The sequence below is a fragment of the Cetorhinus maximus genome, chromosome 28 (genome assembly GCF_964194155.1).
Source record: "Cetorhinus maximus chromosome 28, sCetMax3.hap1.1, whole genome shotgun sequence".
NCBI lineage: Eukaryota > Metazoa > Chordata > Chondrichthyes > Lamniformes > Cetorhinidae > Cetorhinus > Cetorhinus maximus.
This window is the reverse complement of record NC_135906.1, coordinates 19,893,323-19,905,542: the sequence shown is the minus strand read 5'-3', so window position 1 is coordinate 19,905,542 and position 12,220 is coordinate 19,893,323. Positions and strand designations below refer to the sequence as shown.

Here is a 12,220-nt window from a genome sequence, read left to right as displayed (position 1 = left end):
CAAAGCTGTGGAATTAATTACCATGAAAACAATGCTGAAGTGGGCAGTATAATTGGGTTTAATATTATGAGTGAACATACATAATGCAAACATACGAACAAGGGGCAGGAGTAGGTCATTCAGCCCCTCGAGCCTGCTCTTGGGGGTAGGTGGGATGCAGATTTCAAGTTATCAGATCAGCCATGTTCTTATTAAACGGCAGGCTCGAGGGGCTGAATGGCTTACTCCTGGTTCGTATTATGTACGTTCACTCCCTCATCCCTTTCTCTCTTTAGAAATTATATTGAATAATATTAAGCCCAATTATATTGTCCACTTCAACATTGTTTTCATGGTAATGTGGGCAGATTGGGGTTGAAAAGGAGGATTGTTGGGCCAAAGAGTCTTTCCCTGTCACTAAAATACTGATGTTTTTAATCAAATTCACTTCAGATGAAGGCTTGTGTGACTCAGGATTATAACAAGTACATCTTGAAGAGGAGAGAGAGAGGAAGCCCCTGGGATTTGTCAGTTCAGAAAGGTTTCTGGGCTTAACAGGAGGAGAGAGGAGCATGCCACTAACCCAGCAACATTCGAATTACACAAGAGGGTCACTCACTCACTCACCAAAAGCCTTCAGCGGCTCCACGAGGCGCAGTGTGAACAGCTGTCCCTTCACCAACCCTTTCAGCAGCTTGGCAACCTCAAAGTGGCGATAACCGATGACACTCTGGCCATTGATTGACTCAATCAGATCCCCAACTTTGATCACCTGCATTCGGTCAATGAGGCTGCCTTCTTTAATTCTCTGGCAATTAAATCACAGTGTTTTAGGTTGGGGGCTTTTCCTGCCTCCCTTTTGTGAAGAATGAAACATTTTACAAGCAGCAAAGTGGTAAGGGAAAGGAGATCAGGTAAAATAGACAGGCTTTTGCCCCCCTTTGACAGGGGAACTGGTGATAGACACAAACCCACTATAGGTATGATGGGAAGTCAAAGGAAAGATTTGTCACTCTATAACACTGGGTACAGTACTGGTGGGAACAGGAATGTCACTGTATAACACTGGGATACTATACTGGTGGGGGCAGGTCTGTCACTGTATAACTCTGGGGTACAGTACTGGTGGGGACAGGTTTGTCACTATAAGAGTGGGGTTCAATACTGTGGGGATAGGTCTGTCACTGTATAACACTGGGGTACCGTATTGGTGGGGACAGGTCTGTCCCAATATAACACTGGGGTACAGTATTGTGGAGACAGGTCTGTCAATGTATAACACTGGGGTACAGTACCGGTGGGGACATGTCTGTCACTGTATAACACTGGGATACCGTACTGGTGGGGACGGGTCTGTCCCTGTATAACACTGGGGTACAGTGCTGGTGGGGACGGGTCTGTCACCATGCATCACTGGATACAATATGGGTGGGGACAGGTCTGTCTGTCACTGTATAACTGGGATACAGTATGGGTGGGGACAGGTCTGTCATTGTATAACACTGGGATACAGGTCTGTCACTGTACATCACTGGGGTACAGTACTGGTGGGGACAGGTTTGTCACTGTATAACATGGGTACCGTACTGGTGGGGACAGGTCTGTCACTGTATAACACTGGGGTATAGTACTGGTTGGGACAGGTCTGTCCCAGTATAACACTGGTATACAGTATTGTGGAGACAGGTCTGTCACTCTATAACACTGGGGATCCGTACTGGTGGGGACAGGTCTGTCCCAGTATAACACTGGGGTACAGTGCTGGTGGGGATGGGTCTGTCCCAGTATAACACCGGGGTACATTGCTGGTGGGGACGGGTCTGTCACTGTATAACACTGGGGTACAGTGCTGGTGGGGATGGGTCTGTCACTGTATAACACTGGGGTACAGTGCTGGTGGGGATGGGTCTGGCCCTGTATAACACTGGGATACACTGCTGGTGGGGATGGGTCTGTCGCTGTATAACACTGGGGTACAGTGCTGGTGGGGATGGGTCTGTCACTGTATAACACTGGGGTACAGTGCTGGTGGGGACGGGTCTGTCACTGTATAACACTGGGGTACAGTGCTGGTGGGGACGGGTCTGTCACTGTATAACACTGGGGTACTGTGCTGGTGGGGATGGGTCTGTTGCTGTATAACACTGGGATACACTGCTGGTGGGGATGGGTCTGTCCCTGTATAACACTGGGGTACAGTGCTGGTGGGGATGGGTCTGTCGCTGTGTACCACTGGGGTACAGTGCTGGTGGGGACAGGCCTGCCATCCTCTAACACTGTGGTGATGTATGGGTGCCTTGCAGATCCAACACTGATGGTGGTAGGATCCCTTGCAAGAACCCCACCTTGTTTCACATACAGCATCTCCATCTAGTGACAAAGTGCAGCATCAACTACATAATTTGCAACCAGTCAGAAGCAGATGAGTTTTGTGCCACCCTGTCCAACTCTAGACTATGCAGCGATTTCCCATCAGTGTTCTCAGGAACACTGATGTCTTCCTCATCTTCCCCAACTCTCCAAAAAATCTGGGACGCATCATTTTTAACTCCCAGCAAAAATAATGCATCCCTTTCAATGACCCAATCAAAGCTTAAAAAGTTCTTTATAACTTTGTTTGGCTGATCAACGTCTTACCCCTGTTGTCTCCAACCCCTGCTACATACTCTTACCAACGCCCTCCCCACAGCACAACACGACCGTGACTGCCTCAGCCATTCCACTATGGGAGAAAGTGAGCCGAGGCCAGGTGAGAAAGCAGGGTGCATCAGAGATAGTCACTCCAGAGTCGCTCTCATACAACTCAGAAAACTGAGTGACGGAGCCGAGAATCACTGCATCACAGGAAGGAGAGGACAGGAGTTAAATCAGGTGATCTGGCAATGGGTTTTAAAAAGCCTTTAGGCTGTACCTGGGGGAATGAGACTGAGGAAGGTAAACGGTTTTCAAGTTTTGTGGTGCAGAGGGGACAGTGAAATGAGCCCCTAATACCCAGAGGATGCAGGGAGGTAGAACAGCGCACTGGGACAAATATTCTGAGACAGCTTCAAACTCACTGCCCCAAAAGGCTGTGAATGCTGAGGGTCAATTGAAATTTTCAAGACCGAGATTAATAAGTTTTCTTTTGTCAAGAAGAGCATCGAAAGGATACAGCACAAAAGCAGATAAATGGGTTAAGACACAGGTCAGCCATTACTTAACCGAATAGCGGAACAAGCTCAGGGGGCTGAATGGCCTATTCCTACATTCAAATCAGCAATGGCTGAAGTTTGGGAGAAGTCAATGTAACCTTTTTATTCTAAATCGGTCTTTGCTGGCATCTCTTAGACTAAACTCAGTGATCCTTAGCTCCCTTATAACCTTAAGTGTTTCCCAAGGTAACAAATAGAAAAGCATTCTGCAGCTACTCAACCTACTCTGTGCCTCCCTAAGACAGTCCTAGTGCCCTGAGCAGAGAATCAGAACTCCTTATAGTCCCAACAACTAAGACTACATATTCCATTAATATTTAAATTGTGTGATTATTCTTTCTTAATGCAGGAGCTGAATAAAATTCTACACTTCTCCGAAACAGCGAACCGGCTGGGGGAGGGGGCCGGCTGTTGGGGTTTATGGATTTGATTAAATGCCATCTCAAGTCAGAAGCAGCTAAGGAGTCACTCGCATGCCAGAGCAAATCACATGGCACATTTTTGTTTGAATTATGCGGTTTGCCTCCTCCCTCAAGGCAACACAGTCTTAGGGACTAGTCCTAGTTACGGCAGTATCGAGTTAGTCTGGTAATGTGACCAATTTGCAAATCATATAACAAATAAAGGAGGCCGGCCATTCTGCCCATCGTGCCAGTGCCAGGTCTTTGAAAGATCTATCCAATTAGTTTTGCTCCTCCTGCTTTTTCTCATAGCCCTGCTGATTGTTTTCTTTTCCAGTATATGTTCAGTTACTTCTTGAAAGTTACAACTGAACTTGCTTCCATCACCCTTTCAGGAGCACGTTCCAGATCATAGCAATTAACTGCATTTTAGCTTTTTTGTCAATAATCTTAAACCTGCGCCCTCTTAATCTGACTGAATTACAAGAAAGAATCTTTCCATGGCTTTTCTTGGGATGGGGTGGGGTGGGTGGTGAATCCTCTTCGGTCACACTAGCGACCCCTCAAAACTGGCAGAATAGTTACAACTTTCTGTCTGTCTCTTTTTTTTTATTTAAAAGGTCTTTCACCTTTCCTAACCCTATCCATCCCTGAAGAATCAGTGCCAGTTAGACCTGCGAAACCTGCATGACTACTCCCTCTAAGTCTGGGTGGATCCCCAAATCAATGTTCGTGCTGGGGAATTCACTACTGTTGTCAGCTTTGACTCATTAGGTGGCACGCTCACCTGTTGCAGGATCAAGCCCCACCTCAGAGGCTTGCCCTACGATGAGAACCTGAGTAAATAAGGTCTATATTCTCTGGAGTTTCAAAGAATGAGATGCAATCTCATTGAAACAATCAAGATTATGAAGAGGCTCGACAGGACAGATAGAGAGAGGTTGTTTCCCCTGGCTGGGGGATCTAGAACACAGGGCGGGGGGGGCACAGTCTCAGGGCAAGGGACCGATCATTTGGGACCGAAATGAGGAGAAATTACTTCACTCATAGGGTTGTGAATCCTCTACCCCAGAGGGTTGTGGATGTTCCGTCATTGAATACATTTAAGGCGGAGTAGGCTCAATGGGTCAAATAGTCCAACCCTGTTCCCATCTCTTACGTTCAGAGATCGAGCACAAAATCGAGGCTGACACTCCCAGCACTGTACTGAGGGAGTGCCGCACTGTCAAAGGTGCCACCTTTTGGGTGAGAAAACAAACACTGCTGTACCTCAGCAGCAGAATACAAGTGTGTGTTACAAAGGGAGTGTGTCAATAACTTGCTTGGAGGAGACCCACTGTTAGGCATAGGCTAGTTATCCATCCTAGCTAATGTTGTACAATGAGGACATTTACAAATAATAGAAGTCAAATGTCCAAATTCATAGCTCGTGGGCTTCATATGTATAATTCACTTAATTACTCAGGAATGCAAGATGAGAGGACAGTGCACTAACCCCACAACTTCACTCAAAGATGACTCCAAGAGCTACCTTGATAAATGCGTAGCCTGCACCATTGTCAGTGATGGTCAATCCCAATGCGTCTTCCGACTTGTAGATTTCCACTTCTTTCTTCTGCCCTTTGATGTGAGCATAGATGAAATCTTCGAGGCCAATCTGCCCACCCAGCAGTTTATCCATGTCCACTTTGTGGGTGTTCAGAGTGCAGAAAATGATCTGTGGAGTAACACAGCAAGACATGCGTGGTTAGGCTGGTTCATATCGACCAAATGCAAGGTATTCAAAACAAAAACAGAAATACCTGGAAAAACTCAGCAGGTCTGGCAGCATCGGCGGAGAAGAACAAAGTTGACATTTCGAGTCCTCATGACCCTTCAACAGGACTAAGTAAAAATAGGAGAGGGGTGAAATATAAGCTGGTTTAAGGTTGGCGGTGGGGGGGGGAGAGAAGTTGGGGGGGGTGGTGGTTGTAGGGACAAGCAAGCAGTGATAGGAGCAGATAATCAAAAGATGTCACAGACAAAAGAACAAAGAGGTGTTGAAGGTGGTGATATTATCTAAAAGAATGTGCTAGTTAAGAATAGATGGCAGGACACGCAAGGTACAGATAGCTCTAGTGGGGGTGGGGTGGAAATAAGACCAAAAGGGCATAAAAGGTATAGATTTAAAAATAATGGAAATAGGTGGGAAAAGAAAAATCTATATAAATTATTGGAAAAAACAAAAGGACCCATTATTTTTAAATCTATACCTTTTATGCCCTTTTAGTCTTATTTCACCCCACCCCCACTAGAGCTATCTGTACCTTGCGTGTCCTGTCAATCATTCTTAACTAGCACATTCTTTTAGATAATATCACCTCCTTCAACACCTCTTTGTTCTTTTGTCTGTGACATCTTTTGATTATCTGCTCCTATCACTGCTTGCTTGTCCCTACAACCACCCTCCCCCCCACCCCCACCCCCACCCCCCACCTTAAACCAGCTTTATTTCACCCCTCTCCTATTTTTACTTAGTTCTGTTGAAGGGTCACGAGGACTCGAAATGTCAACTTTGTTCTTCTCCGCCGATGCTGCCAGACCTGTTGAGTTTTTCCAGGTATTTCTGTTTTTGTTTTGGATTTCCAGCATCCGCAGTTTTTTGTTTTTATAAATGCAGGGTATTGTCTTGTGTGTGTGTGTGTGGCGGCAGGGGGGGGGGGTGCGGGGGAGTGTGTCACACGTCCACAGATAGGGGAGGTTGGTTCGTCCAAAATAAAAGCAATTAATAATAGGCCCTACAGACTAGGGAAGGACTCCTCCTAACCTGGGATTACATCAAACTGGTTGAGGTTTTGGTTACACTGAACTGCATAGAATCCCACAGAAATTACAGTCCGGTGACAGGCATTTGGCTCAATTGGTCTACGTTTGCCTTTATGCTCCACATGAACCTCTTCCCACCTTACTTCATCTCACCCCATCAGTGTATCCTCCTATTCATTTCTCCCTTGTGTGTTTATCCAGCTTCCCCTTAAATACATCTATACTATTCACCTCAACCACTTTCCGTGGTAGTGAGTTATATATTCTAACCACTCTCGGGATAAGGAAGCTTCTCCTGAATTCCTTACTGGGTTTATTAGTAACAATCTTTACACTGACTCCCTGACAAGTGGAAACATCTCTACACCCGCCTTATCGAACCCTTTATTAATTTGAAAAAAGTACTTAAGCTGACTAGCTCAGTTTTAGTACAGGCCTTTAATAAAGCACTAATTTCACCTGTCATTCCAGATCCCCAACACCTCATTTAAAAAATGACATTTCAGAAGTTTAGTACAGTGAAAGGATAAAGCTCCCATGTGGGCCTCTAACACCAGATTGAGGTCATCCTGGGTTGAAAGGGAAAGAAAGACCAAAGTGGTTCAAAGCCTTTCACAGCCAGTGACCTTTATTGGAAATCTATTCACTGTAGCCTAGGCAAATACAACATCCATCTCTGTGCATAGCTATTGATATCGGCTGAGGGATACATTGGCCAGCACGCACAGAGAACTGTCCTGCTCCGGGAGCACAGAAAGAGCTTTGGTTTAACATCTCATCTCAAGCCCTTTGAGCCTGCTCTGCCATTCAATAAGATCGTGGCTGATCGCAACTCCACTTTACCATCTGCCCCTTGTAACCCTTGACTCCCTTATCAACCAAAAATCTGTCTAATTCAGCCTTGAATATATTCAATGACCAAGCCTCCACTGCTCTCTGGGGAAGAGACTAACGGCCCTCAGGAACAAGAAAATTCTCATCTCCACCTTAAATGGTAGACTTCTTACACTGTGTCCCCTGGTTCTAGTTTCTCCCACAAGGGTAGCCATCCTTTCAGCATCCATCCTGTCAAGTCCCCTCAAGATCTTATATATTTCAATAAAATCACCTCTCATTGTTCTAAACTCCATTGGGTATGGGCCCAACCTGTCCAACCTTTCTTCATGGGATAAGCCCCTCATCCCAGGAATGAGTCAAGTGAACTTTCCCTAAATTGCTTCAAATGCAACTATATATATTTTTTCAAATGAGATCAAAACTGTACAGCACTCCAGATGTGGTCTCACCAATGCCCTGTGCAGCTGCAGTAAAACTTCCCTACTTTTATATTCCATTCCCCTTGCAATAAACACCAACATTCCATCGGCCTTCCTAATCATTTGCTGTACCTGCATACTAACTTTTTGTGATTCCATGTACCAGGACACCCAGATCCCTCTGTGCCACCTAGTTCTACAATCTCTCTCCATTTCAATAGTATACTGATTTTCCATTCTTCCTGCCAAGGTGGACAAGTTCATATTTTCCCCCACATGGAACTCCATCTGTCAAATCTTTGTCACTTAACCTTTCCATATCCCTTTGCAGACTCTCTACCTCCTCTGGACAACTTACTTTCCCCTACTTTATCCAGACCGCAATCGACAGGCTTTTACTGAAATTCTAGTTGATCAGGGTATCCACAGGACTTTAGCAGAGTGTTCAAGACTTCCACCACCCTGAGAGTGAAGAAGTGCTTCCTGATTCCCTTCCTGAACAGCCTGTCTCTAACTAGAAGGTTATGCCCCCTTGTTCTGGATTCCTCCCACCAGAGTTTCCCTCGATTTCCCTCCGCTCAAATATCCATTTCTCATGTTAAACACCTCGATTTGATCACCCTACAGCCTTTGATACTCAAGGGATAAAGCCACGCTCACGTATCCTCACCTGATACCCGCCCGATATTCAGCACGGGATCACTGGGCTGCACCATTTTTTCCCTCCCATGAGGCTACTGTAGCACCCCAGTAATGTTGCTGCTGAAATTCACTACCCCAGGAAGAACAAGGACACTAGCAATTGCTCTCTTCATTGGTCTCTAACCGAGGGACTAACTCCACTGCTGTTTGTGCTTTTTAACCACCTTTCCCTTAGGATTTCAAGCTCCTCTACTGCATCACTCAGACACTCAGCGCCACAGTACAGCAGCTGCACACCAGAACGTGCAGCTGCCTTGTGAACTGCCCTGCTGAATAAACACACTGTGCTATCTCAAAATAATAAACTTGTAAAAACAGTCAATGTCCAATACTAGCAAGGCACACAATGGAAAATCTGTGTGGAAACTAGATCGGTAAGTCAGGTCAGACGTAATAAACTGCAAAATCCTGTTCATCCTTCAATATTTTTGTAAGAAAATTTCATAGCTGGATGACATACAGACCATAACAATCACCGCCCGAGATCTCTGCAGTCCTCTAATCCTTGCACTTCCCTGATTTTCACCACTCCATCACTGGCAGCCCCATCTTCAGTTTCTAAGGCCCCGAGCTCTGGATTTCCCTCCCTAAACTTCTCTTTCCTCCTTTAATAAGCTCCATAAAACCTACTTCTTTGAACAAGCTGTCCTAATAATCTCCTTATATGGCTCAGTGCTGTTTGATAGTGGGGGGAAACGGAATAGAAGTAGATGACCAGCCACGATCTGTCAGAATGGCGGAGCAGACTCAATGGACTGAAGGGCCTGCTCCTGCTCCTATGTTCCTATAAGTACTCCTGTAAAGCATCCCAGGGTGTTTGACTACATTAAAGGCACTGTATAAATGTGAGATGTTGTCATAAAGGTGGTAAGATGGAGTACTATATGCTACACTGCAGAAAGTTACAAGACCTGGCGAGACTAATCCGAATAATGAATCTATTTGTAATGTTTAGATTACAGCCATGTGCCCCAACAGGCAAAAACCCAACCAATTCAAACCAGCATCGAATCTACTGGAAGACTGGCACAGCAGGGTGGCACCCCACTTTGTACCTGAGGCTGGTGAAATGTTGTTTGGGAGATGCTGTTGTTGATTGTCTGTTCTCTGGGGATAGTTAAATCTAAAGGTTTGCTTTCCCACTTGCTGCAAAGATGATCAACTTAGCTCGCCTGCACCTGCGGCACTCTTCAACGTGTACTAGGCGCGTTCTCCATTCTGGGACATGGTTGTAGTCCCAGAGAATCTGGGGAGGGTAGAAGAATTTTTTCATTTTCTTCGCCCTTTCGGATGAGTGTTACATTTGTTGTGAAGAGTGAGCATGGTTCCACACCTACAGGACCAGGATATTCAAGCCAACATTCCAGGACGAATGTGCCGTTTGAAAAGGTTCCCTTGGCAGGCTGGTTTGTAGCTGCATTCCACAGCAATGCCTAATGCCCAAGCAGCAAGCATTTCGTTTTCATTGATGCTGCTTTGACAACACTGCTCTGGGTAAACCCCTTTCCTTCCAAGGCAGATGTTGAGAGGCTATTCCATCTGTCTGGAGAGTCAGGCCTGAGCATAACCCCAGGATAAAGAGCCAGCCAGTTAGGGCTGAGTCGAGGGGCAATTTCTTCACTCAGACCGTTGTGAATCAATGGAATCCTCTACCCCAGAGAGCTGAGGATACTCAGTCATTAAGCATATTTAAGATTGAGATTAAATAATATTTCTTTACACTAGAGGAAACAAGGGTTAAAGCAGATGATCAGCCATACTGTCTCAGAAACTCTTCCTTTTCCATTCTCACTGGCTGGAAATAAAGACTCATTTACAATACCATATGGAGTTTGAAGTTGTGAGACAAAGCCCCATTTCACTTTCACCTCCCCCACCCCTCAGTTTCCCACCTCCTCCGCGTCCGCCCCCCCCCAGTTTCCCCCCTCCGCCTTCAGTTCCCCCTCAGTTTCCCCCACCATTTCTCCTCCCCCAGCATTCTCCGCTCCCCCCTCAGACTCCCAACCCCCACATCCAATTTCCCCCCCTTCCCCCACCATTTCTCCTCCCCCAGCATTCTCCGCTCCCCCCTCAGGCTCCCAACACCCACATCCAATTTCCCCCCCTTCCCCCACCATTTCTCCTCCCCCAGCATTCTCCGCTCCCCCCTCAGACTCCCAACCCCCACATCCAATTTCCCCCCCTTACCCCACCATTTCTCCTCCCCCAGCATTCTCCGCTCCCCCCTCAGACTCCCAACCCCCACATCCAATTTCCCCCCCTTCCCCCACCATTTCTCCTCCCCCAGCATTCTCCGCTCCCCCCTCAGGCTCCCAACCCCCACATCCAATTTCCCCCCCTTCCCCCACCAGTTTCCCCTCTCCCCCTCATGTTTCCGCCCCCCCACCCCCCAACCCCAGTTTCCCCCTCCCCTTTCAGGTTCCCCCGCCCCTAGTTCCCCCCTCAAGTTGCCCCCCTCCCCCCTCAAGTTGCCCCCCACCCCTAGTTCCCCCCTCAGGTTCCCCTCTCAGTTCCCCCCGGTTCACCCCTCCCGTCCCCACTCTCCCCCTCTTCCTGTCCCCCCTGTCCCCACTCTCCCCTCCCCCTGTCCCCACTCTCCCCTCCCCCCTCCCCACTCTCCCCTCCCCCCTCCCCTACCCCCCTCACCTACCCCCCTCCCCACCCCTCACCTACCCCCCTCCCCACCCCTCACCTACCCCCCTCCCCACCCCTCACCTACCCCCCTCCCCACCCCTCACCTACCCCCCTCCCCACCCCTCACCTACCCCCCTCCCCACCCCTCACCTACCCCCCTCCCCACCCCTCACCTACCCCCCTCCCCACCCCTCACCTACCCCCCTCCCCACCCCTCACCTACCCCCCTCCCCACCCCTCACCTACCCCCCTCCCCACCCCTCACCTACCCCCCTCCCCACCCCTCACCTACCCCCCTCCCCACCCCTCACCTACCCCCCTCCCCACCCCTCACCTACCCCCCTCCCCACCCCTCACCTACCCCCCTCCCCACCCCTCACCTACCCCCCTCCCCACCCCTCACCTACCCCCCTCCCCACCCCTCACCTACCCCCCTCCCCACCCCTCACCTACCCCCCTCCCCACCCCTCACCTACCCCCCTCCCCACCCCTCACCTACCCCCCTCCCTACCCCTCACCTACCCCCCCCGCACCTCACCCCCTCTGCACCTCACCTCCCTCCCCCTCTGCACCTCACCTCCCTCCCCCTCTGCACCTCACCTCCCTCCCCCTCTGCACCTCACCTCCCTCCCCCTCTGCACCTCACCTCCCTCCCCCTCTGCACCTCACCTCCCTCCCCCTCTGCACCTCACCTCCCTCCCCCTCTGCACCTCACCTCCCTCCCCCTCTGCACCTCACCTCCCTCCCCCTCTGCACCTCACCCCCTCCCCCTCTGCACCTCACCTCCCTCCCCCTCTGCACCTCACCCCCTCCCCCTCTGCACCTCACCCCCTCCCCCTCTGCACCTCACCTCCCTCCCCCTCTGCACCTCACCTCCCTCCCCCTCTGCACCTCACCTCCCTCCCCCTCACCTCTGCCGGCTCTATTCCGAACGCCTCCCCGAGTTTGGTGTAGAGCTCGCGGACATTGGTGAAACCCTCCACGCGGCCGGTGGCGCTGCCGTGCGCGAGCTGCGTGTGGAAGACCAGGCGCGGCCGGAGCGGGGGTCGGGAAGGGTCGCCCGATCCTGAGGCCGGCTCCCCGTCCGCCTCCTCCGGTACCCGGGCCGCCTCGGGCTCCGGCCAGCCCTCGTCATTGTCCACTAAGGGAGCGGCCTTCTTCCAGCGGCCCAGCGGCATCGCCCCGGCTCGGCGCTGGTAGCAACAGCAGCGTCGGCGGCTCAACAGCCCCGGTCTCCAGGGGTCTCCTGTCA

General features: G+C 49.6%; 1 protein-coding gene across 1 annotated transcript in view; it reads right to left on the bottom strand.

Annotated features, from left to right (window-relative positions):
- Positions 1 to 12,220, bottom strand: part of LOC144668896 (PDZ domain-containing protein GIPC1-like) — a 28,542-nt gene extending 16,322 nt beyond the window's left edge. Inside the window, exons 1-3 of the mRNA XM_078531359.1 lie at positions 11,880 to 12,220; positions 5,103 to 5,288; positions 607 to 787 (exon numbers count right to left, since the gene is read on the bottom strand). Coding sequence (XP_078387485.1) covers positions 607 to 787; positions 5,103 to 5,288; positions 11,880 to 12,146 — 634 coding nt within the window. The 5' untranslated portion in view covers positions 12,147 to 12,220. The remainder of the gene's footprint in view (positions 1 to 606; positions 788 to 5,102; positions 5,289 to 11,879) is intronic.